At 30.7% G+C, this 27,980-nt stretch overlaps 4 protein-coding genes and 2 pseudogenes across 4 annotated transcripts; 4 read left to right on the top strand and 2 right to left on the bottom strand.

Moving 5' to 3' along the window:
* Positions 1 to 1,143: 1,143 nt before the first annotated feature.
* On the top strand, positions 1,144 to 3,137 carry LOC123229058 (annotated as a pseudogene).
* Positions 3,138 to 4,792: 1,655 nt separating this feature from the next.
* On the top strand, positions 4,793 to 6,932 carry LOC123228972 (caffeic acid 3-O-methyltransferase-like). Its single transcript, XM_044654508.1, has 4 exons — positions 4,793 to 5,206; positions 5,294 to 5,607; positions 6,183 to 6,247; positions 6,356 to 6,932. The coding sequence occupies exons 1-4, from the start codon at positions 4,818 to 4,820 to the stop codon at positions 6,650 to 6,652; spliced, it is 1,065 nt and encodes a 354-aa protein (XP_044510443.1). The 5' UTR covers positions 4,793 to 4,817; the 3' UTR covers positions 6,653 to 6,932.
* A 2,532-nt stretch (positions 6,933 to 9,464) lies between these two features.
* On the bottom strand, positions 9,465 to 11,381 carry LOC123228974 (caffeic acid 3-O-methyltransferase-like). Its single transcript, XM_044654509.1, has 4 exons — positions 10,933 to 11,381; positions 10,529 to 10,842; positions 9,984 to 10,048; positions 9,465 to 9,882 (listed from the first exon to the last, which is right to left on the bottom strand). The coding sequence occupies exons 1-4, from the start codon at positions 11,313 to 11,315 to the stop codon at positions 9,586 to 9,588; spliced, it is 1,059 nt and encodes a 352-aa protein (XP_044510444.1). The 5' UTR covers positions 11,316 to 11,381; the 3' UTR covers positions 9,465 to 9,585.
* A 4,943-nt stretch (positions 11,382 to 16,324) lies between these two features.
* LOC123228973 lies at positions 16,325 to 18,206 on the top strand (annotated as a pseudogene).
* Positions 18,207 to 19,860: 1,654 nt separating this feature from the next.
* Positions 19,861 to 22,006, top strand: LOC123230022 (caffeic acid 3-O-methyltransferase-like). The gene is made up of 4 exons (XM_044656115.1): positions 19,861 to 20,274; positions 20,362 to 20,675; positions 21,251 to 21,315; positions 21,430 to 22,006. Exons 1-4 carry the CDS (start codon positions 19,886 to 19,888, stop codon positions 21,724 to 21,726), a joined length of 1,065 nt encoding a protein of 354 aa, XP_044512050.1. The 5' UTR covers positions 19,861 to 19,885; the 3' UTR covers positions 21,727 to 22,006.
* Positions 22,007 to 24,544: 2,538 nt separating this feature from the next.
* LOC123230013 (caffeic acid 3-O-methyltransferase-like) lies at positions 24,545 to 26,485 on the bottom strand. The gene is made up of 4 exons (XM_044656104.1): positions 26,037 to 26,485; positions 25,633 to 25,946; positions 25,034 to 25,098; positions 24,545 to 24,932 (listed from the first exon to the last, which is right to left on the bottom strand). The coding sequence occupies exons 1-4, from the start codon at positions 26,417 to 26,419 to the stop codon at positions 24,636 to 24,638; spliced, it is 1,059 nt and encodes a 352-aa protein (XP_044512039.1). The 5' UTR covers positions 26,420 to 26,485; the 3' UTR covers positions 24,545 to 24,635.
* Between the last annotated feature and the right edge of the window lie 1,495 nt (positions 26,486 to 27,980).

The following is a 27,980-nucleotide window of genomic DNA, read 5'->3' as shown; positions in this document are numbered from 1 at the left end:
GGTCGCCAATAATATTTGTTAATTTTATAGGATTTGAGATAAATTTTCTAGTTAATTGATTGTTAGTTCCTTGCAAGGAGACAGAGATATGATAAGGGAAAAGGACCCTAGAAATTGTCCAGTTTCCCTATCTTCCACAAATTGAAGGAATGATACAAGAAGGAAAAAAAAAAGTATTTAGTTTGAGAAGAGAATATTTTAATGCAACGATAATGGTATGTTTGTTGTTGTTGATGATATTGAGTGAAGATGGTTTACTTTGTAAGAGAATTGGTTTCAATTAGGGATGCAATCGAGTTGAGTCACATAATAAACTCAATTTCGTTGGGTAAGTAGAATCTCAAGACAAAAATTTGGTTCAAGTTTAGCTCAAAAATTGTATTTTTTCCATATTTTATAAAAAAAATTATATCTAAACTTTGTTAACTTATATATTTATTAATTATTTTCTATATTAAAAACTAAAAAAAATTATAAGAGTGTAAGTATAATATTTTAAAATTTTAAAAATTTATTTACAAATTTATTCGGTCAATCAACATGAAACTTGAGCTTAAAAAGATCAAGTGAACTCAAGCTTAGGAAGATCAAATGAAGAGAGATTTAGTTTCGAAGAAAATACAAAATGAAGGTGAAGTGAAGACACGTGAAGACGTGGAAGAAAAGTTGCATATGGTAATTGAATTATATATCATATCGTGTATCGAAAACTTAATTTTTTGTATAATATATTAAGTATCTTATTGTATGATGCAAATTTTAAAAAATAAAATAATAAAAATATATAATTAACACGTCATCATTTTAGAAAACATCACAAATATATTTAAAATTTTAAAATTTTTAATATACACCTCTATCATATCACAATTTTCTTTAAAAAATATATCAATCTGTATCGATAATATGTATCATATATAAGACACGTATCATATTGAAATGATATATCTACTATATAACATTAATTTGATATACCTTATAATATATATATTTTTATTTATATGATATTATATCATCCTTATTGCCTGTGAAATTGGTAAAAGAGTATTTTTATTTTATTAATAATTTAATAAAAGGATATAAAAATCATTTAACTTATTATATTAATATAAAAAATTTTGAGTCAACTAAGGACGTAAGTCATGTTATGTTTGAAGGCCTGGAGCCTGTAGATCTGCCGTTACTTGAACGAAGCAGGAGAAAATCGTCACTCCATCGCCACTGATTCTCATCTTCACTGTTACATATCCTTCCGCTTTAATCACTAAACAAAATGTCGCAAGCTCGAGAGGAAGAAGAAGTGGGCAAGCTAGTCATCAGGTTAGCAAATGCCGTGGTTCTTCCCATGGTCCTCAAATCAGCCCTCGAGCTCAACCTAGTTGACATCATCGCCGCCTCTACCGACGGTGTCTTCCTCTCGACTTCGGAGATAGCCACCAGGATTGCTACCAACAACCCCGACGCACCCATCTTGCTCGATCGCATGCTACGGCTCTTGGCCAGCTACGATGTACTCAAGTGCTCCGTCAGAACCGGAGAGAATGGCGAAGTTGAGAGAGTGTATGGTGCCGCACCCATTTGCAAGTGTCTTGTTAAGAATCCAGATGGAGGCTCCGTTGCTCCTTTGTTCTTGTTATACCACGACAAGGGTTTCATGGAGAGCTGGTACATCCTTTTCTTCAATTATTTTAAATTAATTATTTTTTTGCATCAAAATTGTTACAGAAGCGAATTTCGATTAAGCCTTAGCATTTATGCATATACATTATTAGATTATTAAATTCACAGAAACTCTGTCATTTTGACTCCTCTACTTGTTCCCTTATGTAAATGTGCTGATAATTAGCAGTTTCAATGATTAATGTAAATAAATTAGATTAAAGCTTTTTATTTTCTACGTAGTGGCGAATTCAGGACATTTTGTTGATTTAATTTGGTTATCAGGTTTCACTTGAATGATGTTATACTAGAAGGGGGAATCCCGTTCGACAGGGCATATGGGATGAATGCATTTGAATACCCGGCTACAGATCAAAGGGTCAACTGGGTGTTTAATCAGGCAATGTCAAACCACACTACCTTGATCATCAAGTAAATTCTTGATATTTATAGAGGATTTGAAGGGTTGAAAGTGCTGGTTGATGTTGGAGGTGGAATTGGTGTCACTCTTAATATCATCACTTCTAAGTATCCTCACATTAAAGGCATTAATTATGATTTACCTCATGTTTTAGCTGATGCACCCTCGTATTCAGGTACCAGTTTTAGTTACAGTCTACATCTTTTAATAAACAGGATCTTTCATAATGCATCAAATGGGAGATGGTATACAATTTAGATATTATCATTAAATCAGTCATTCTGATTAAAATCCAGTGGTCAATGATAATACAAGAATTCTCTTGATGTTTGTGTTCTGTAAATGATGCACCAAAAATCATACGGAAAGGGGCTGAGAGTAAATATTATGACTAACTGAAAGGTTTCTGGTGGTGTGGTGCAGGTGTAGAACATGTGGGTTGGGATATGTTTGTGAGCGTTCCGAAAGGGGATGCCATTTTCATGAAGGTAACCTTTTGTCCTTGATGTTAATCTGGTGAGATGGAAATTTCTTTCTAGTTGTTTCTTTGTATAACGGATTGAAATTTGCAGTGGATACTACACGACTGGAGTGATGAACATTGCTTGAAACTTCTCGAGAATTGTTATGAAGCTCTTCCAAACTCTGGCTAAGTGATCATCGCGGAATCAATTCTTCCTGTGAATAATGTTTCATCACATATTGTGTTTGAGCAAGATCTTTTTATGCTGGCGCAGAACCCAGGAGGAAAAGAGAGGACTCAAAGGGAGTTCGAGGCATTAACTGTGAGATCTGGATTTTCTGGCTGTGAAGTCATATGCAATGCATACAACAGCTGGGTTATGGAGTTCTGCAAAAGCTAATACTTAAATCTTCGGAATACTGAACAGAAGTCCCAGTTTCTAGTACCATGTGTTAATTGCTTGTGTCAGTGATCAAGAAGCTACTTTTGATTGTCTAAAATAATTGAGTAATAGAATTTGCAGTGAAGCAACGTTGAGTTCAGTGTAGAAATTCTGCTTAATTGGATGAAATAAAAGCATAAAACCTTTAATTTACAATCAATGGCCATAATCCAGCACTAATCCTGTGTCTAAACCAGGCTTTAGTACATTTGTTGATTGCCTAACTCTAGAGAATTCTGTTCAACAGACATATGAATACCCAGAAGCGGATCAAAGGTTCAACCCGGTGTTCAATTAGGCTATGTAAAACTGCACTATCTTGATCATGAAATCCGGATTTTCCAGCTGTGAAGTCATGTGCTCCTTATACAGCAGCTGGGTTTTGGAGTTCCACAAATGACTACAATTGATTCAACAGGTTAGAATGCTGACTTGGAACATCGTTCAATGGATGAAAGCCATTCAGAATTAAAATGGGATTCTTAATAATGTGAGATGAGTGAAGTATGGAGTTGGGAAATTAGACTGTCAGAAGTTTGAATTGAGAATTGAGAAGTTGTAAATGTCGTGGATTGTGTTTTGACTTGTGCAAACGTCTATCTCAAATTGTTAAATATAACTTTCTAAATATACTTGGAACAATTAAATAATGTGACGTGGTGTTCTCGAAATCCAATTACTCACAGTTTCCAAATTTCTGTCTTTTAAATAATTAAATTTTGTGACGCCGGTCAAGTATATTGATTTGGTCAAACATTTATGAGCGAAACTCAATAATTCCCTCCACGTGGTCTTCACTTTCTAAAATCTTGTCCTTGGAATAATAAAATCATGTGACGAACTGAGCATTGATTTTTGCCAAAATTTCAAAACAACATATGTGTTGATTGATAAACAATAACCAAATCGGTTGAGGATATGAGAGTGTATTTGAGTAAAATTGAGTTTATACAAGGGATAATTTGAACTTGATTTAAATTTATAAGATAAGTTTGAATTTGAGTTAGTATACAACATCACTATCCTCCAGATAGTGATGTTCAAAGTTAAGTTTGTACAAGAGCCAATTCGAATTAGGCCTCAATGAAGGATATTCAAAGTTATCACTATCTTCCAAATAAAGTTTGGTGGATGTTTCAAATGGTATAATACATAGTTTAAATCCCAAAGCCATAGCTTAAGCTTGAGATTGAGTTCGTTAGAGTTAGTATACAATATTATTAAAGAACTTGATAAAGTGAGCAGTGTTGTCAGTGGGATAAATAGTATTATCATAAGAATGAATAATATCAGTATAAATTGAATAATATTGTTGCAAAATGAACAATATTTTTTATAAGGGGAAAATGAGCCACTCAAGAGTTAGAACTCCAATTCCAGTTCAACTCATTTAAATCGAACTTAAAATCAAGTTTGAATCAATTCGGCTTTAATCCCGCTTATGCAAAGACCTCTCTTTTACAAAAATCTTGGTTCCACTAGAGCTTTCCAAATTTCTGCCTTTTGAATAATTAATTTTGTTATGCTTAAAAAATTTACCGAGCTACGACTAAACTCAACAGTTTACTTGATGGTCTTCACATTCTAGAATCGTTATCCTTTGAATAATAAGATCCATATAACACAATGCCCATTAATTTGTGCCAACATTTACGACCAGACTAAATAATTTATTCAATAGTCTTGACTCTTTGAATGCATGTAAATTAGTCTATCAAGTTGTATAAATTTAATGCATATATTCCCATACGCAAGTAGTATATATATGAATGTAGATAGATATCTTATGATATCAAGTGAAGAGATTTCCAATTACATATCTTCAAACTTGAATGGCCATGTCGCAGGAACAAGAAGTGGGCAAGCTAGCCATCAGGTTAGCAAACGGCGCGGTCCTTCCCATGGTGATGAAATCAGCCATCGAGCTGAACCTCATAGATATCATCTTTGCCTCTGGTGATGGCGTTTTCCTTTCACCTTCCGACATCGCGAGTATGCTCCCCACCAAGAACCCTGACGCTCCCATTTTGCTCGACCGCATGCTACGACTCTTGGCTAGCTATGATATACTCAAATGCTCGGTTAGAAGAGAAGAGAATGGACAAGTTAAAAGATTGTACGGTGTTGCACCCATTTGCAAGTTCTTTGTGAACAATGAAGATGGAGGCTCGGTTGCTAGTTTGTTGCAGTTGTTGCACGACAAGGTCACCATGGAAGGCTGGTACGTCTCATTTTTGAAATCTAAAATTTAATAATTGTTTTGTTTGAGCGTCGAGTTAAAATTTGGATAATTGAATATGTTTTTCAGGTATCATCTAACCGATACCGTGCTTGAAGGTGGAAGCCCTTTCAATAGAGCACATGGAATGAGATCTGCTTTTGAATACATGGAAAAGGACCCAATCCATCACCAGTTATTTAACAAAGCAATGTCAAACAACACTACCTTAATCATGAAGAAGATGGTTGATGTTTACAAAGGATTTGAAGGCGTCAAAGTATTAGTAGACGTGGGTGGTGGAATTGGTGCTAATCTTGGCACCATCACTTCTAAGTATCCTTACATTAAAGGCATAAACTTTGATTTACCTAATGTTGTAGCTCATGCACCTCCAATATCAGGTATGTATTCCTAATTCTGCTCATTTATGGCTACCCTTGTAGAAAAAAATAAATTGCCTAAAGCAATTTTGAACACTGTAATTTCTAATCAATTCCAATAATCTCTTATTTAAGATTATAAAATATTATAATTGGATTGATAGAGTTTTAGATAAACCTAATCGAGCCATTTAAAAGAGAAATTGACTTTATATAACAACTTTATCGATCGACTATTAATCTATGAATCGATCTTCCTTCCCAGCAACACTCAAAATAAAATGGAATAATTTTTGGATGGGATACATATATCATTTCTATGTTTTAGAATGACCAAAAACCCTTTAATTATAATAAATTTATTAGACTTTCTCTTTAAAAGTCAATTAACTTTTGGCGGACTATATATATAAAGTGAAATTGATCTTTACAATATGATTACATGATACCTATAAAAACTAATATTGGATCATATATTTACCCGATTATATTTTTATCAAATAAAACTATAATCAACATATGCCCACATAAAAAAGTTTCAACAACCCTTTCTCTATTTGTTTATCAGATGATAATAAGATGTTGGCGCTGTGTAGGTGTTGAGCATGTTGGAGGAGATATGTTCACAAATATTCCAAAAGGTGACGCCATTTTCTTAAAGGTACGTGCTGCGTTAAATAGCTTAATCTTCATATGTGTGTGTGTGTATATATATATATGCTAGTGTGTGGTTGTTTTGCTGATACACATAGATGAAAGTTATTTGCAGACAGTTCTACATGATTGGGGTGATGAAGACTGCTCGAAAATTCTCAAGAAATGTTGTGAAGCTCTTCCAAACTCTGGAAAAGTACTCGTTGTAGAAGTGAATGTTCCTGAGATTCCTGAAAATAATGTTTCATCAAACATTGCCTGCGAACTAGATCTCTTGATGATGATTGTGCACCCAGGAGGAAGAGAGCGGACACTTAAAGAGTTTGAGGCATTAGCTTTGGAATCCGGATTTTCCAGGTGTGAAGTTATATGCTCTGCATACAACAGCTGGGTTTTGGAGTTCCACAAATGAGCACACTAATTCTGAAGCCTTCTCGATAATAAAAGCAGTCGTTCTCTCTGTTTTCTGCTTCATGTGTGTGACCAGTAATAAAGGTTTGAATTCCAGGGAGTCCATTGTTATGTTATAAAAATAAGGGATTGGTTAAAAAATACTTTGGAGGGCTCCGTTAGTGTAACTTTATACAACAAATCTAATATTTGTGTTGTTATACAACGTGATATATCATCATGTTATTATATATTATTTTATCTTTATTTAAAAATATGTGAATATAATTTATTTTGATTTTTGATATTTTAGTAAATTAAAAAAAAACAATACTATATAGGCTTGGAGTCGAATTAGTTTCATGCTTGGTCAAATCTAAGCTTAAATAAATTTGATTCAAATCTAATTTTAATATTATATGTAGATATTTTTAAATATATATAATTTCATTAATTAAAAAAATAAAATGACAAAACATTTCTTAACTCATCTTATGATAAATATTAAATTTATGGATTGTCAAATCAAAAACCCAACTAATTCACTTTTAAGTACAAAATCATAAATAAGGTAATATCTAATTAAATAATTTTAAATTAAAATCATACAATTTTTAACTATAGGGTAACATATTAATGTTTTATTAAATTATATATGTAATAATATATACACGTAATAATGCTTTTAATCAAAATAATGTTTATTGATTTTAAACTTTGTTTCTTTTTATTTTATAATAAAACTATGAGCACTTATGATGAATATCAATTTGATTATCAATGATAATGTGATACTGTGTGATTGAATAAATTTAAAATAAAAATAAAAATAATACTCAATTATATGATAATATATTATTATTAGTTACTAAATTGATTCTCATAATACACATACATAACATTGCTTTTTATTTTTTAAGTGTATTTTATTCATTTGCATTTTTAATCAAAATGATGTTTTATTGAAATATAAATAAATTATTCTTTTCAATGATTGTTCATAAATTTCAACCCAAATAATAAATAAACTTCAAGCTTTAAACTTAAAAAAATTAATATAAAAAAATTAAATTTAGTTGTGTTCAGCTTATTTCGGATAAGTTTTGTTTATTATGTGTATGTTATGTGACTTTTGTGAAAATAAATTTTGAAAAAAAGTATAATTTAAGGTTTTTGTGAGTTGTAAACGTCTTCGTAGCATACAAATTATTTGTTTTAATATTTTTAATAGAAAAACTATCACATTATTCTTATTTAATGTTATTTGAATTCAGTTAATTGTTTAACACTTTTAATAGAAAATAGTATAAATTTGCTCCTTTTTAAGGAAAAATCAGAAAATTCAATCTTCTTGATAAAAAAGAAAAGTTCGATCATTTTATTTGAAAAAAGATGATAGTTTAATATTTTTTATTGTTGTTATCTCAAAGATTTTATTAATAAATTTAATAATTTAGTGAAAAATAAAAATTTTAAACTCAAAAGGGTGGAAATAATTTTAGTAAAGTTTGGTTGGGACATAGCTATTTGACCATTCTTTAGACAAATGATGGTAGGTGGTGAAAAACTTACATCCTTAGACATGTTAAGGGTTGGGTTTGTCAGTCACTTGACCTAAATCCTTTTTTTTAGGGGTATGATCCATATGAACACGACCCACGATCATGCCAAAATCAGGGGTACCACCTGTATGTTGGGCCAATAAAAATAATAACAATTATAATAATTAAAAAATAAAATGATAACACCTTCAAAAGCACACGGGCTTGCCTGCAAAAGCAGGCTTGAAGAGTTTTTAGTCATGTCATGGGCTTTGGACTTGACAAACATGACGAATAATAAATACAAGGTTGGAGGATTATTTCTCATACATAAGGGTTAGTTTAATTTTAAAAATATATTTATAATAATAAAAAATTTAAACATTTTTTTATCTATAAATTATAATTAAATTTGTCTTATATATGAGATGATAGAATTATTATTTAAAAATAATATTAAAAAATTAATACTTCACCCTAGATTTAAAGAAAATAATATTCTCTTTTTTCTTTTTCAAGTTTTAAAAATTAATATTTTATCTCTATACATGAATTTTAAAAAGTGACTCCTCCCAAATTTTTAAATTTATTCTTCACCTCCGTTTGACCAATTGCAACCAGTGTGACACATTGCTGGACGACGAAACGTCATCTAATGAGGACAATACGTATCGTCCAATATAAACAATGAAGTATCGTCTAGAAGTCATTCTCTGAACGACTATGTCTTATTCGTCTTTTGTTTATTAGAGAAAGTGGTCATATTTCAAGTTTGGTATCTTTGAGAGGAAAAGTAAATTTTTCAAAATTTAATCTAAGAAAAATTATTAGTTTTCTAAATTAAGGGAGAAAATGAGATACAATTTTAATTATTTTAATATTACTAATAAAATACGATTTTATCCCTTAATCTCAATAGAAAATTTATAAGTATATCTTAACAGACTAAAACTTAAATGAGTATTTAGAATTTTTATCTGAAGCAAGTATATATTTACCATGTCATCAAAAACTTGGATGGCAAATAGTCTTTTGACCTAAATAGAAAAGTCCTCTCCCTCTCTCTCTCTCAAAATAAATTAGAATCTCTTCCAAACTTTTTCATTTTTTAATTTAAAAAGTTATTACTTAAAAAATTGATACTTATGAGTTAGGAAAGGGTGGAATGTGTCTTGTCATTTTCATTTTTTCAATTTACTCAAAAATAAAAAAAATTAAAACGCTTTCCAAAGTCTCTAGTTCTATTTGTAATAACTTGTTGCTTGACAGAGCAGAGTTTAGTAGCTTACATAACAAAATAAATATTATATTTATGGTAGAAAATCACGTTCACAGGGTCCTTCATTGTATTTTTGAAACAAATCTCTTATTTTATTACATAACAATGAACTCCAAGCCTTCAGAATTAATGTGCTCATTTGTGGAACTCCAAAACCCAGATGTTGTATACAGAGCATATAATTTCACACCTGGAAAATCCGGATTCCGAAGCTAATGCCTCAAACTCTTTAAGGGTCCTCTCTCTTCCTCCTGGGTGCACAATCATCATTAACAGATCTAGTTCGCAGGCAATGTTTGATGAAACACTGTTTTCAGGAATCTCAGGAACAATCACTTCAACAATGATAACTTTTCCAGGGCTTGGAAGAGCTTCACAACATTTCTTGAGAATTTTCAAGCAGTCTTCATCACCCCAATCATGTAGAACCGTCTGCAGATAACTTTCATCTGTATGTATCAGCAAAACATCCACATTCTCGCGTGTGTGTGTATATATGCACATAAGAAGATTAAACTATTTAACACACGTACCTTTAAGAAAATGGCATCACCTTTTGGAATATTTGTGAACATATCTCCTCCAACATGCTCAACACCTACACATATCGACAACATCTTATTATCATCTAATGAGCAAATAAGGAAAGGCTTGTTGAAATTTTTTTTTACGTGGGCATACATTTATTTGATAAAAATAAAAGCAACTAAATGTATAGTCCAAAATCGGTTTTTTATGAGCTTTATGTAGGCTCATTACACTTTATACATAGTTATTTAATTAGTGTTGTAAGTGTTGGCTTATGAAGCTGCCTATTATTACACTTTATATATGATAATTTAATGAGAGTTATAAGGATGGGTTGATGAAGTTTATTAAGTTTTTAATGGGAGTATTTAATAAACTTATTATAAATAAAGAGTTAAGTCTTATTTGCAAAACAGAGAAGTCATATATATACCTCATCCAAAAGTTATCGTATTTTGTTATGAGTATTATTAGAATTCATTAGAAATTATACTACTGAAAATAGCTTCTACAAGGGCAGCCATAAATGAGTAGGGTTAGGAATATATACCTGCTATTGGAGGTGCATGAGCTACAACATGTGGTAAATCAAAATTAATGCCTTTAATGTAAGGATGCTTAGAAGTGATGGTGCCAAGATTAGTCCCAATTCCACCACCCACGTCTACTAATACTTTGACTCCTTCAAATCCTTTGTAAACATCAACCATCTTCTTCATGATCAAGGTAGTGTTATTTGACATTGCTTTGTTGAATAACTGGTGGTGCTTTGGATCCTTTTCGATGTATTCAAAAGCAGAACTCATTCCTTTTGCCCTGTTGAAAGGGGTTCCACCTTCGAGCACTGTATCAGTTAGATGATACCTGAAATTAAACATATTATATTAACCAAATTTTAACTCAACTCTGAAATAAAACAATTATTAAATTCTAGATTTCAGAAATGAAAAGTACCAGCCTTCCATGGTGACCTTGTCGTGTTGCAACTGCAACAAACTGGCAACCGATCCTCCATCTTCATTCTTAACAAAAAACTTGCAAATGGGTGCAGCACCGTACAATCTTTCAACTCGTCCATTCTCTCCTTTTCTAACCGAGCACTTGAGTATATCATAGCTGGCCAAGAGCCGTAGCATGCGGTCGAGCAAAACGGGCGCCTCAGGGTTCTTGGTGGGGAGCATACTTGCGATGTCGGAAGGTGAGAGGAAAACGCTGTCGCCAGAGGCAAAGATGATGTCTATGAGGTTGAGCTCGATGGCTGATTTCATCACCATCGGAAGGATCGCGGCGTTTGCAAGCCTGATGGCTAGTTTGCCCACTTCTTGTTCTTGCGACATGGCCTTACAAGCTTGAAGATAACTGGAAATCTCTGCAATTTAATTTTTCCACTTGACATCATATAAAATCGATCTAAATTGATACGTGTATGTACTACTTCCATGCGACCATAACCTGTACGCAGGTCATTGAATATATGATTTCTATTTTGATTTTTTAAGGTGCATGATGATGTAACAAATTAATAGAAATTTACAAGCGCAATTAAGACTATCAAGTAAATTAATTAGTCTGGTAGAAAATGGTTGCACAAATCAAATATCCATTACCTCACATGGTTCAATATTTCAAAGTGAAGACTATGGAGTAAATTATTGAGTTTGGGATTGGCCCTAACTCATAAATGTTTGAAGTTTGAACAAATTAACACACCCGGCGTTTAAGTATTCAAAAGTAAAGCTGGCAATTTTCAACTCAATCTGATAATCTGATATGATATGATATAAAAAATATTAGATTAGAATTGAGTTTTTTTATACTAAATTTATTTTGGGCAATCTAACACAATTTAAAATTAAATCGGATAGTGTTAAGGTTCACACGAAAGTAATTCGATAAGATCCGAATTAACACAAATATTTTGAAAAAATATTACATTAATAGATTGTATAATTTATATCTTTATATAATTATAATTACTCATATTATTATTTATTTTTAATTTATTATTAAGTAGAAAAAATTTGATTTAGTTAGTCTGATTATAAATTTGTTTTTTGAAAGTTTTATTCACATTATAATTATATGTTATATCTTTATAGTAAAAATTTGAAATTTTTACCAATCGTATATAATTGTATCTTTGTTTAATAATAATTATTAATATTATTGTTTATTTTTATTTAAATATTTTATTTTATTTTATCATTAAGTAGTAAGAATTTAATTTGGTTAGTCAGATTATTAACATGTTTTGAAAGTCTTAGTACATAAATTTTTAGAGTATTTGTCAATAAAACAAAATGTTATATTATATATTTTATTAATTATAAGGTGAAGTAATTTGATGAAAAAATTAAAACAATAAAAATAATAAATAATTTTGTGTCAATTCGAATGTTATAGGGTTGGGTTATGACTAAAACATTTCGCCACAATTTTAGTTTAGATCAAGTTAGAGTTGAAGATCTTTAACATAAAATCCAAAATGATACAATACAAACATGACTCGATGACATGAACTGTTAGGTATATTTAAAAGACAAAAATTTGGGAACTGAAGATATTGGATTTGGAAAACACTACATCAAAATATTGGATTTTTGAAAATATAGCAATTTAGAAAATAATCAATAAAAGTATGTATACTTGTTTTGAGTATACAAATATATATACATTTATATATGTCATCACATGATTAGATGATTTTAAATTAAGAATAAAGTAATATTCAATCATATGATAATATATATATATATATACACACATATATATTTATATACTTAAAATATATATATATAATATTATTTAAAAGAAATATATAACAATTTGAGATAAATGTTTGCACTAATCGAACACAATCCGCTACATAATTTAATTATTCAAAAGATAGAAAATTTTAAAGTAATAATATTAATGAAAAAAAAAAACGTATAACAAATCTTTTCTTCATCAAGACTGTCACGCCCATTTGAGAGTCTTGTTTGTTTCCACGTTTTACTAAATTATTGACCTCTTATTCTCAGATATAGGCCAACGCCAAACCATCAAAAGTGTTAGGTAAATTATTATTTCATTTTTGTCTTTTATATTCATTGATAGATTTTGGTGCAACTCACAATTTCATTGCATGATAGATAGTCTAGAGACTAGGATTAGAGACCACCAGTGACACTGATTTCTGTAGAAATGTCTTGTGGTAATTGAGATTTTAGCAGTCATCTGTTATCAAATGAGACAATAGTTCTAGGAGATCCAGAATTGGTAGTTGACCTTATAGTGTTTGAGAGATGTCAAATTTTGATGTGATTCTCAGTATTGATTTCCTAAATAAGTAATTGGCAGAAATTTATTGCAAGAGGAAGAAGATTCGATTTAGTTTAGATAACAATGATCAATTCACTTTTGGAGACGGTTGAGTTTTGAGTATGATGATTAGAGGTGTCAAGACATGGAAGCTACTGAGTAAAAGTTATACGAGTTATCCGGCGCATATAATAAATAGATTAAATGAGATAGTCCTGGGTTTGGGGAGACTTTGATGGTGTGTGAATTTCAAGATGTTTTCCTTGATAGCCTGTCAGGGTTAGTACAATAGAGAAAAATGGAGTTCAATAATGAGTTAGCCCTAGATACAATGTCGATCTCCAAAACACTGTATATAATGGTCCCAATCGAACTTCAAGAATTAAAGAAATAACTGTAAGAGTTATTAGATAGTGGTTTTATTAGATCTATCCACTCATCTCGGGATACATCAATCCTATTTTTGAAAAAGAATGATAGGTCAATACATATATACATAGATTATAAAGAGTTGAATAAAGTGACTATAAAGAATAAATACCTACTATCTAGAATAGATGATTTACTTAATCAATTTAAGGAAGTTTTAATGTTTTCCAAGATAAATTTGAGATCGGGATATGATTAGGTCCACGTTCCCAAGAGGGATGTTCAAAGACTATATTTTTCACATGATATAGAATATGAGTTTGTGACAATGTCTTTTGGGTTGACGAATGCTCTAGTAGTCTTCATGGATCTTATAAATAGATTATTCTAAGATTGTCTCGATAATTTCATCGTTGTCTTTATCAAAATAATATTCTTGCATATTCCATGACTTGGAAGGGGCATGCATAGCAACAATTAAGAATTACACAGAAATTGGTTTTGGTTCTTCAATATTAAGAAATTGTCAATTCTGGTTTTGATTTTGATACCTACTTTTTTATCATTTGAACAAATCTAGTTAATTGATAATATCACTTGAAGAGGAAAAACTTCTTCAAAGATGTTAAACTTAGCATTATTGTAAAAAGGAATATGAAGTATGACATTTTTAAATAACCTTGAATGTTTTTTAAAAATAGCTCCTTGGTACGTAGCCCTATCTAGGGTTTTTACAACATTTCACTACCCTAGAGACGCAACATCATTGAATGAGAAAATGTTTCCAAGAGGTTTTAGATAAAAGACTTTGTTCAAGGTTCGTGGATTATCCAATACTCTAATAGTATAGGTTACAATATTGTCTTCCTTGTTAAAAATTGTTGTAATTCATAAGATGAAACTGCTTAGATTCATCTAACAATACTAGAGAAATATTGTTGCAATTACAACATCATCCACACTTTTTCTCTAGTGATGGACGATAAGAATGTTATATCTCAGATTCCTTCTTATAAGAATGTATTAACATCTTTGTATAAGTGTTTCCTCTTAAAGTGATATTATTAATTAAGTAGATATGATCAGGTTCGGGTACTCTACGAATCGAAATCAAAATCAAAATCAAGCAATTCCTAAGATTTGAGAACTGAAACTAGAATCTCTGTAGATAACTTCCTACCTGGAATTACCTGAAATGTACCTGATTGATTCCGATATTAGTTGCGGTTCCTCTCGCATTTGTTTACACAAACAATTTTTTTGCTCCTCTCATCTCCATCTCTTTTCTTTCTTCTTCTCCTTCAAAAGCATCATTTTATTCACAATTCTATACATACACAAAAACAAAGCGAAGAAAAAATGATTTTAAATTTGAGAAATTGATGAAATGTTTCGTGTACTCATCACAGTCAGGTTGACTGTTGATATATATGGTCGCCAATAATATTTGTTAATTTTATAGGATTTGAGATAAATTTTCTAGTTAATTGATTGTTAGTTCCTTGCAAGGAGACAGAGATATGATAAGGGAAAAGGACCCTAGAAATTGTCCAGTTTCCCTATCTTCCACAAATTGAAGGAATGATACAAGAAGGAAAAAAAAAAGTATTTAGTTTGAGAAGAGAATATTTTAATGCAACGATAATGGTATGTTTGTTGTTGTTGATGATATTGAGTGAAGATGGTTTACTTTGTAAGAGAATTGGTTTCAATTAGGGATGCAATCGAGTTGAGTCACATAATAAACTCAATTTCGTTGGGTAAGTAGAATCTCAAGACAAAAATTTGGTTCAAGTTTAGCTCAAAAATTGTATTTTTTCCATATTTTATAAAAAAAATTATATCTAAACTTTGTTAACTTATATATTTATTAATTATTTTCTATATTAAAAACTAAAAAAAATTATAAGAGTGTAAGTATAATATTTTAAAATTTTAAAAATTTATTTACAAATTTATTCGGTCAATCAACATGAAACTTGAGCTTAAAAAGATCAAGTGAACTCAAGCTTAGGAAGATCAAATGAAGAGAGATTTAGTTTCGAAGAAAATACAAAATGAAGGTGAAGTGAAGACACGTGAAGACGTGGAAGAAAAGTTGCATATGGTAATTGAATTATATATCATATCGTGTATCGAAAACTTAATTTTTTGTATAATATATTAAGTATCTTATTGTATGATGCAAATTTTAAAAAATAAAATAATAAAAATATATAATTAACACGTCATCATTTTAGAAAACATCACAAATATATTTAAAATTTTAAAATTTTTAATATACACCTCTATCATATCACAATTTTCTTTAAAAAATATATCAATCTGTATCGATAATATGTATTATATATAAGACACGTATCATATTGAAATGATATATCTACTATATAACATTAATTTGATATACCTTATAATATATATATTTTTATTTATATGATATTATATCATCCTTATTGCCTGTGAAATTGGTAAAAGAGTATTTTTATTTTATTAATAATTTAATAAAAGGATATAAAAATCATTTAACTTATTATATTAATATAAAAAATTTTGAGTCAACTAAGGACGTAAGTCATGTTATGTTTGAAGGCCTGGAGCCTGAGAGAGAAAAGACACTCCATCGCTGATTCTCATCTTCACTGTGATTCTCATCTTCACTGTTACATCCCTTCCGCTTTAATCACTAAACAAAATGTCGCAAGCTCGAGAGGAAGAAGAAGTGGGCAAGCTAGTCATCAGGTTAGCAAATGCCGTGGTTCTTCCCATGGTCCTCAAATCAGCCCTCGAGCTCAACCTAGTTGACATCATCGCCGCCTCTACCGACGGTGTCTTCCTCTCGACTTCGGAGATAGCCACCAGGATTGCTACCAACAACCCCGACGCACCCATCTTGCTCGATCGCATGCTACGGCTCTTGGCCAGCTACGATGTACTCAAGTGCTCCGTCAGAACCGGAGAGAATGGCGAAGTTGAGAGAGTGTATGGTGCCGCACCCATTTGCAAGTTTCTTGTTAAGAATCCAGATGGAGGCTCCGTTGCTCCTTTGTTCTTGTTATACCACGACAAGGGTTTCATGGAGAGCTGGTACATCCTTTTCTTCAATTATTTTAAATTAATTATTTTTTTGCATCAAAATTGTTACAGAAGCGAATTTCGATTAAGCCTTAGCATTTATGCATATACATTATTAGATTATTAAATTCACAGAAACTCTGTCATTTTGACTCCTCTACTTGTTCCCTTATGTAAATGTGCTGATAATTAGCAGTTTCAATGATTAATGTAAATAAATTAGATTAAAGCTTTTTATTTTCTACGTAGTGGCGAATTCAGGACATTTTGTTGATTTAATTTGGTTATCAGGTTTCACTTGAATGATGTTATACTAGAAGGGGGAATCCCGTTCGACAGGGCATATGGGATGAATGCATTTGAATACCCGGCTACAGATCAAAGGGTCAACTGGGTGTTTAATCAGGCAATGTCAAACCACACTACCTTGATCATCAAGTAAATTCTTGATATTTATAGAGGATTTGAAGGGTTGAAAGTGCTGGTTGATGTTGGAGGTGGAATTGGTGTCACTCTTAATATCATCACTTCTAAGTATCCTCACATTAAAGGCATTAATTATGATTTACCTCATGTTTTAGCTGATGCACCCTCGTATTCAGGTACCAGTTTTAGTTACAGTCTACATCTTTTAATAAACAGGATCTTTCATAATGCATCAAATGGGAGATGGTATACAATTTAGATATTATCATTAAATCAGTCATTCTGATTAAAATCCAGTGGTCAATGATAATACAAGAATTCTCTTGATGTTTGTGTTCTGTAAATGATGCACCAAAAATCATACGGAAAGGGGCTGAGAGTAAATATTATGACTAACTGAAAGGTTTCTGGTGGTGTGGTGCAGGTGTAGAACATGTGGGTTGGGATATGTTTGTGAGCGTTCCGAAAGGGGATGCCATTTTCATGAAGGTAACCTTTTGTCCTTGATGTTAATCTGGTGAGATGGAAATTTCTTTCTAGTTGTTTCTTTGTATAACGGATTGAAATTTGCAGTGGATACTACACGACTGGAGTGATGAACATTGCTTGAAACTTCTCGAGAATTGTTATGAAGCTCTTCCAAACTCTGGCTAAGTGATCATCGCGGAATCAATTCTTCCTGTGAATAATGTTTCATCACATATTGTGTTTGAGCAAGATCTTTTTATGCTGGCGCAGAACCCAGGAGGAAAAGAGAGGACTCAAAGGGAGTTCGAGGCATTAACTGTGAGATCTGGATTTTCTGGCTGTGAAGTCATATGCAATGCATACAACAGCTGGGTTATGGAGTTCTGCAAAAGCTAATACTTAAATCTTCGGAATACTGAACAGAAGTCCCAGTTTCTAGTACCATGTGTTAATTGCTTGTGTCAGTGATCAAGAAGCTACTTTTGATTGTCTAAAATAATTGAGTAATAGAATTTGCAGTGAAGCAACGTTGAGTTCAGTGTAGAAATTCTGCTTAATTGGATGAAATAAAAGCATAAAACCTTTAATTTACAATCAATGGCCATAATCCAGCACTAATCCTGTGTCTAAACCAGGCTTTAGTACATTTGTTGATTGCCTAACTCTAGAGAATTCTGTTCAACAGACATATGAATACCCAGAAGCGGATCAAAGGTTCAACCCGGTGTTCAATTAGGCTATGTAAAACTGCACTATCTTGATCATGAAATCCGGATTTTCCAGCTGTGAAGTCATGTGCTCCTTATACAGCAGCTGGGTTTTGGAGTTCCACAAATGACTACAATTGATTCAACAGGTTAGAATGCTGACTTGGAACATCGTTCAATGGATGAAAGCCATTCAGAATTAAAATGGGATTCTTAATAATGTGAGATGAGTGAAGTATGGAGTTGGGAAATTAGACTGTCAGAAGTTTGAATTGAGAATTGAGAAGTTGTAAATGTCGTGGATTGTGTTTTGACTTGTGCAAACGTCTATCTCAAATTGTTAAATATAACTTTCTAAATATACTTGGAACAATTAAATAATGTGACGTGGTGTTCTCGAAATCCAATTACTCACAGTTTCCAAATTTCTGTCTTTTAAATAATTAAATTTTGTGACGCCGGTCAAGTATATTGATTTGGTCAAACATTTATGAGCGAAACTCAATAATTCCCTCCACGTGGTCTTCACTTTCTAAAATCTTGTCCTTGGAATAATAAAATCATGTGACGAACTGAGCATTGATTTTTGCCAAAATTTCAAAACAACATATGTGTTGATTGATAAACAATAACCAAATCGATTGAGGATATGATAGTGTATTTGAGTAAAATTGAGTTTATACAAGGGATAATTTGAACTTGATTTAAATTTATAAGATAAGTTTGAATTTGAGTTAGTATACAACATCACTATCCTCAGATAGTGATGTTCAAAGTTAAGTTTGTACAAGAGCCAATTCGAATTAGGCCTCAATGAAGGATATTCAAAGTTATCACTATCTTCCAAATAAAGTTTGGTGGATGTTTCAAATGGTATAATACATAGTTTAAATCCCAAAGCCATAGCTTAAGCTTGAGATTGAGTTCGTTAGAGTTAGTATACAATATTATTAAAGAACTTGACAAAGTGAGCAGTGTTGTCAGTGGGATAAATAGTATTATCATAAGAATGAATAATATCAGTATAAATTGAATAATATTGTTGCAAAATGAACAATATTTTTTATAAGGGGAAAATGAGCCACTCAAGAGTTAGAACTCCAATTCCAGTTCAACTCATTTAAATCGAACTTAAAATCAAGCTTGAATCAATTCGACTTTAATCCTGCTTATGCAAAGACCTCTCTTTTACAAAAATCTTGGTTCCACTAGAGCTTTCCAAATTTCTGCCTTTTGAATAATTAATTTTGTTATGCTTAAAAAATTTACCGAGTTACGGTTAAACTCAACAGTTTACTTGATAGTCTTCACATTCTAGAATCGTTATCCTTTGAATAATAAGATCCATATAACGCAATGCCCATTAATTTGTGCCAACATTTATGACCAGACTAAATAATTTATTCAATAGTCTTGACTCTTTGAATGCATGTAAATTAGTCTATCAAGTTGTATAAATTTAATGCATATATTCCCATACGCAAGTAGTATATATATGAATGTAGATAGATATCTTATGATATCAAGTGAAGAGATTTCCAATTACATATCTTCAAACTTGAATGGCCATGTCGCAGGAACAAGAAGTGGGCAAGCTAGCCATCAGGTTAGCAAACGGCGCGGTCCTTCCCATGGTGATGAAATCAGCCATCGAGCTGAACCTCATAGATATCATCTTTGCCTCTGGTGATGGCGTTTTCCTTTCACCTTCCGACATCGCGAGTATGCTCCCCACCAAGAACCCTGACGCTCCCATTTTGCTCGACCGCATGCTACGACTCTTGGCTAGCTATGATATACTCAAATGCTCGGTTAGAAGAGAAGAGAATGGACAAGTTAAAAGATTGTACGGTGTTGCACCCATTTGCAAGTTCTTTGTGAACAATGAAGATGGAGGCTCGGTTGCTAGTTTGTTGCAGTTGTTGCACGACAAGGTCACCATGGAAGGCTGGTACGTCTCATTTTTGAAATCTAAAATTTAATAATTGTTTTGTTTGAGCGTCGAGTTAAAATTTGGATAATTGAATATGTTTTTCAGGTATCATCTAACCGATACCGTGCTTGAAGGTGGAAGCCCTTTCAATAGAGCACATGGAATGAGATCTGCTTTTGAATACATGGAAAAGGACCCAATCCATCACCAGTTATTTAACAAAGCAATGTCAAACAACACTACTTTGATCATGAAGAAGATGGTTGATGTTTACAAAGGATTTGAAGGCGTCAAAGTATTAGTAGACGTGGGTGGTGGAATTGGTGCTAATCTTGGCACCATCACTTCTAAGTATCCTTACATTAAAGGCATAAACTTTGATTTACCACATGTTGTAGCTCATGCACCTCCAATATCAGGTATGTATTCCTAATTCTGCTCATTTATGGCTACCCTTGTAGAAAAAAAAAAATTGCCTAAAGCAATTTTGAACACTGTAATTTCTAATCAATTCCAATAATCTCTTATTTAAGCTTATAAAATATTATAATTGGATTGATAGAGTTTTAGATAAACCTAATCGAGCCATTTAAAGGAGAAATTGACTTTATACAACAACTTTATCGATCGACTATTAATCTATGAATCGATCTTCCTTTCCAGCAACACTCAAAATAAAATGGAATAATTTTTGGATGGGATACATATATAATTTCTATGTTTTAGAATGACCAAAAACCCTTTAATTATAATAAATTTATTAGACTTTCTCTTTAAAAGTCAATTAACTTTTGGCGGACTATATATATAAAGTGAAATTGATCTTTACAATATGATTACATGATACCTATAAAAACTAATATTGGATCATATATTTACCCGATTATATTTTTATCAAATAAAACTATAATCAACATATGCCCACATAAAAAAGTTTCAACAACCCTTTCTCTATTTGTTTATCAGATGATAATAAGATGTTGGCGCTGTGTAGGTGTTGAGCATGTTGGAGGAGATATGTTCACAAATATTCCAAAAGGTGACGCCATTTTCTTAAAGGTACGTGCTGCGTTAAATAGCTTAATCTTCATATGTGTGTGTGTGTATATATATATATATATATGCTAGTGTGTGGTTGTTTTGCTGATACACATAGATGAAAGTTATTTGCAGACAGTTCTACATGATTGGGGTGATGAAGACTGCTCGAAAATTCTCAAGAAATGTTGTGAAGCTCTTCCAAACTCTGGAAAAGTACTCGTTGTAGAAGTGAATGTTCCTGAGATTCCTGAAAATAATGTTTCATCAAACATTGCCTGCGAACTAGATCTCTTGATGATGATTGTGCACCCAGGAGGAAGAGAGCGGACACTTAAAGAGTTTGAGGCATTAGCTTTGGAATCCGGATTTTCCAGGTGTGAAGTTATATGCTCTGCATACAACAGCTGGGTTTTGGAGTTCCACAAATGAGCACACTAATTCTGAAGCCTTCTCGATAATAAAAGCAGTCGTTCTCTCTGTTTTCTGCTTCATGTGTGTGACCAGTAATAAAGGTTTGAATTCCAGGGAGTCCATTGTTATGTTATAAAAATAAGGGATTGGTTAAAAAATACTTTGGAGGGCTCCGTTAGTGTAACTTTATACAACAAATCTAATATTTGTGTTGTTATACAACGTGATATATCATCATGTTATTATATATTATTTTATCTTTATTTAAAAATATGTGAATATAATTTATTTTGATTTTTGATATTTTAGTAAATTAAAAAAAAACAATACTATATAGGCTTGGAGTCGAATTAGTTTCATGCTTGGTCAAATCTAAGCTTAAATAAATTTGATTCAAATCTAATTTTAATATTATATGTAGATATTTTTAAATATATATAATTTCATTAATTAAAAAAATAAAATGACAAAACATTTCTTAACTCATCTTATGATAAATATTAAATTTATGGATTGTCAAATCAAAAACCCAACTAATTCACTTTTAAACACAAAATCATAAATAAGGTAATATCTAATTAAATAATTTTAAATTAAAATCATACAATTTTTAACTATAGGGTAACATATTAATGTTTTATTAAATTATATATTTAATAATATATACACGTAATAATGCTTTTAATCAAAATAATGTTTATTGATTTTAAACTTTGTTTCTTTTTATTTTATAATAAAACTATGAGCACTTATGATGAATATCAATTTGACTATCAATGATAATGTGATACCGTGTGATTGAATAAATTTAAAATAAAAATAAAAATAATACTCAATTATATGATAATATATTATTATTATTTACTAAATTGATTCTCATAATACACATACATAACATTGCTTTTTATTTTTTAAGTGTATTTTATTCATTTGCATTTTTAATCAAAATAATGTTTTATTGAAATATAAATAAATTAATCTTTTCAATGATTGTTCAAAAATTTAAACCCAAATAATAAATAAACTTCAAGCTTTAAACTTAAAAAAATTAATATAAAAAAATTAAATTTAGTTGTGTTCAGCTTATTTCGGATAAGTTTTGTTTATTATGTGTATGTTATGTGACTTTTGTGAAAATAAATTTTGAAAAAAAGTATAATTTAAGGTTTTTGTGAGTTGTAAACGTCTTCGTAGCATACAAATTATTTGTTTTAATATTTTTAATAGAAAAACTATCACATTATTCTTATTTAATGTTATTTGAATTCAGTTAATTGTTTAACACTTTTAATAGAAAATAGTATAAATTTGCTCCTTTTTAAGGAAAAATCAGAAAATTCAATCTTCTTGATAAAAAAGAAAAGTTCGATCATTTTATTTGAAAAAAGATGATAGTTTAATATTTTTTATTGTTGTTATCTCAAAGATTTTATTAATAAATTTAATAATTTAGTGAAAAATAAAAATTTTAAACTCAAAAGGGTGGAAATAATTTTAGTAAAGTTTGGTTGGGACATAGCTATTTGACCATTCTTTAGACAAATGATGGTAGGTGGTGAAAAACTTACATCCTTAGACATGTTAAGGGTTGGGTTTGTCAGTCACTTGACCTAAATCCTTTTTTTTAGGGTATGATCCATATGAACACGACCCACGATCATGCCAAAATCAGGGGTACCACTTGTATGTTGGGCCAATAAAAATAATAACAATTATAATAATTAAAAAATAAAATGATAACACCTTCAAAAGCACACGGGCTTGCCTGCAAAAGCAGGCTTGAAGAGTTTTTAGTCATGTCATGGGCTTTGGACTTGACAAACATGATGAATAATAAATACAAGGTTGGAGGATTATTTCTCATACATAAGGGTTAGTTCAATTTTAAAATATATTTATAATAATAAAAAATTTAAACATTTTTTTATCTATAAATTATAATTAAATTTGTCTTATATATGAGATGATAGAATTATTATTTAAAAATAATATTAAAAAATTAATACTTCATCCTAGATTTAAAGAAAATAATATTTTTTTTCTTTTTCAAGTTTTAAAAATTAATATTTTATCTTTATACATGAATTTTGAAAAGTGACTCTCTCCCAAATTTTTAAATTTATTCTTCACCTCCGTCCGACCAGTTGCAACCAGTGTGATACATTGTTGGACGACGAAACGTCATCTAATGAAGACAATGCATATCGTCCAATATAAACAATGAAGTATCGCTTAGAAGTCATCCTCTGAACAACTTTGTCTTATTTGTTCTCGTTTGTTTATTAGAGAAAGTGGTCTATTTCAAGTTTGGTATCTTTGAAGGAAAAGTAAATTTTTCAAAACTTAATCTAGAAAAAATTATTAATTTTCTAAATAAGAGAAAAAATAAGATACAATTTTAATTATTTTAATATTATTAATAAAATACGATTTTATCCTTTAATCTCAATAGAAAATTTGTAAATGTATCTTAACAAACTAAAACTTAAGTGAGTATTTAGAATTTTTATCTAAGCAAGTACATATTTACCATGTCACCAAAAACTTGGGTGGCAATCCTTTGGCCTAAATAGAAAAGTCTTCACTTCTCTCTCAAAATAAATTAGAATCTCTTCCAAACTTTTTCATTTTTTAATTTAAAAAGTTATTACTTAAAAAAGTTAGGAAAGGAAAGGGTGGAATGTGTCTTGTCATTTTCATTTTTTCAATTTACTGAAAAATAAAAAAAATTAAAACGCTTTCCAAAGTCTAGTTCTATTTGTAATAACTTGTTGCTTGACAGAGCAGAGTTTAGTAGTTTACATAACAAAATAAATATTATATTTATGGTAGAAAATCACGCTCACAGGGTCCTTCATTGTATTTTTGAAACAAATCTCTTATTTTATTACATAACAATGAACCCCAAGCCTTCAGAATTGATGTGCTCATTTGTGGAACTCCAAAACCCAGATGTTGTATACAGAGCATATAATTTCACACGTGGAAAATCCGGATTCCGAAGCTAATGCCTCAAACTCTTTAAGGGTCCTCTCTCTTCCTCCTGGGTGCACAATCATCATTAACAGATCTAGTTCGCAGGCAATGTTTGATGAAACACTGTTTTCAGGAATCTCAGGAACAATCACTTCAACAATGATAACTTTTCCAGGGCTTGGAAGAGCTTCACAACATTTCTTGAGAATTTTCAAGCAGTCTTCATCACCCCAATCATGTAGAACCGTCTGCAGATAACTTTCATCTGTATGTATCAGCAAAACATCCACATTCTCGCGTGTGTGTGTATATATGCACATAAGAAGATTAAACTATTTAACACGCGTACCTTTAAGAAAATGGCATCACCTTTTGGAATATTTGTGAACATATCTCCTCCAACATGCTCAACACCTACACATATCGACAACATCCTATTATCATCTAACGAGCAAATAAAGAAAGGCTTGTTGAAATTTTTTTTTTTATGTGGGCATACATTTATTTGATAAAAATAAAATCAACTAAATGTATAGTCCAAAATCGGTTTTTTATGAGCATTATGTAGACTCATTACACTTTATACATGGTTATTTAATTAGTGTTGTAAGTGTTGGCTTATGAAGCTGCCTATTATTACACTTTATATATGATAATTTAATGAGGGTTATAAGGATGGGTTGATGAAGTTTATTAAGTTTTTAATGGGAGTATTTAATAAACTTATTATAAATAAAGGGTTAAGTTTTATTTGTAAAACAGAGAAGTCATATATATACCTTATCCAAAAGTTATCGTATTTTGTTATGAGTATTATTAGAAGATTCACAAATTAATCGAAATTATACAAATCACTGACTCAATCAAGTTTGTCAGCATTAGAAATTATACTACTGAAAATTGCTTCTACAAGGGCAGCCATAAATGAGTAGGATTAGGAATATATACCTGCTATTGGAGGTGCATGAGCTACAACATGTGGTAAATCAAAATTAATGCCTTTAATGTAACGATACTTAGAAGTGATGGTGCCAAGATTAGTCCCAATTCCACCACCCACGTCTACTAATACTTTGACGCCTTCAAATCCTTTGTAAACATCAACCATCTTCTTCATGATCAAGGTAGTGTTATTTGACATTGCTTTGTTAAATAACTGGTGGTGCTTTGGATCCTTTTCGATGTATTCAAAAGCAGAACTCATTCCTTTTGCCCTATTAAAAGGGGTTCCACCTTCGAGCAGTGTATCAGTTAGATGATACCTGAAATTAAACATATTATATTAACCAAATTTTAACTAAACTCTGAAACAAAACAATTATTAAATTCTAGATATTAGAAATGAAAAGTACCAGCCTTCCATGGTGATCTTGTCGTGTTGCAACTGCAACAAACTAGCAACCGATCCTTCATCTTCATTCTTAACAAAGAACTTGCAAATGGGTGCAGCACTATACAATCTTTCAACTCGTCCATTCTCTCCTTTTCTAACCGAGCACTTGAGTATATCATAGCTGGCCAAGAGCCGTAGCATGCGGTCGAGCAAAACGGGCGCCTCAGGGTTCTTGGTGGGGAGCATACTTGCGATGTCGGAAGGTGAGAGGAAAACGCCGTCGCCAGAGGCAAAGATGATGTCTATGAGGTTGAGCTCGATGGCTGATTTCATCACCATCGGAAGGATCGCGGCGTTTGCAAGCCTGATGGCTAGTTTGCCCACTTCTTGTTCTTGCGACATGGCCTTACAAGCTTGAAGATAACTGGAAATCTCTGCAATTTAATTTTTCCACTTGACATCATATAAAATCGATCTAAATTGATACGTGTATGTACTACTTCCATGCGACCATAACCTGTACGCAGGTCATTGAATATATGATTTCTATTTTGATTTTTTAAGGTGCATGATGATGTAACAAATTAATAGAAATTTACAAGCGCAATTAAGACTATCAAGTAAATTAATTAGTCTGGTAGAAAATGGTTGCACAAATCAAATATCCATTACCTCACATGGTTCAATATTTCAAAGTGAAGACTATGGAGTAAATTATTGAGTTTGGGATTGGCCCTAACTCATAAATGTTTGAAGTTTGAACAAATTAACACACCCGGCGTTTAAGTATTCAAAAGTAAAGCTGACAATTTTCAACTCAATCTGATAATCTGATATGATATGATATAAAAAATATTAGATTAGAATTGAGTTTTTTTATACTAAATTTATTTTGGGCAATCTAACACAATTTAAAATTAAATCGGATAGTGTTAAAGTTCACACGAAAGTAATTCGATAAGATCCGAATTAACACGAATATTTTGAAAAAATATTACATTAATAGATTGTATAATTTATATCTTTATATAATTATAATTACTCATATTATTATTTATTTTTAATTTATTATTAAGTAGAAAAAATTTGATTTAGTTAGTCTGATTATAAATTTGTTTTTTGAAAGTTTTATTCACATTATAATTATATGTTATATCTTTATAGTAAAAATTTGAAATTTTTACTGATCGTATATAATTGTATTTTTGTTTAATAATAATTATTAATATTATTGTTTATTTTTATTTAAATATTTTATTTTATTATTAAGTAGTAAGAATTTAATTTGGTTAGTCAGATTATTAACATGTTTTGAAAGTCTTAGTACATAAATTTTTAGAGTATTTGTCAATAAAACAAAATGTTATATTATATATTTTATTAATTATAAGTTGAAGTAATTTGATGAAAAAATTAAAACAATAAAAATAATAAATAATTTTGTGTCAATTCGAATGTTATAGGGTTGGGTTATGACTAAAACATTTCGCCACAATTTTAGTTTAGATCAAGTTAGAGTTGAAGATCTTTAACATAAAATCCAAAATGATACAATACAAACATGACTCGATGACATGAACTGTTAGGTATATTTAAAAGACAAAAATTTGGGAACTGAAGATATTGGATTTGGAAAACACTACATCAAAATATTGGATTTGTGAAAATATAGCAATTTAGAAAATAATCAATGAAAGTATGTATACTTGTTTTGAGTATACAAATATATATACATTTATATACGTCATCACATGATTAGATGATTTTAAATTAAGAATAAAATAATATTCAATCATTCATATATATATATATATATATACTTAAAATAGATATGTATAATATTATTTAAAAGAAATATATAACAATTTGAGATAAATGTTTGCACTAATCGAACACAATCTGCTACATAATTTAATTATTCAAAAGATAGAAAATTTTAAAGTAATAATATTAATGAAAAAAA

This window comes from Mangifera indica, chromosome 11 (genome assembly GCF_011075055.1).
Source record: "Mangifera indica cultivar Alphonso chromosome 11, CATAS_Mindica_2.1, whole genome shotgun sequence".
NCBI classification, from domain to species: Eukaryota; Viridiplantae; Streptophyta; class Magnoliopsida; order Sapindales; family Anacardiaceae; genus Mangifera; species Mangifera indica.
This window is presented reverse-complemented; position numbering and strand designations above follow the sequence as displayed.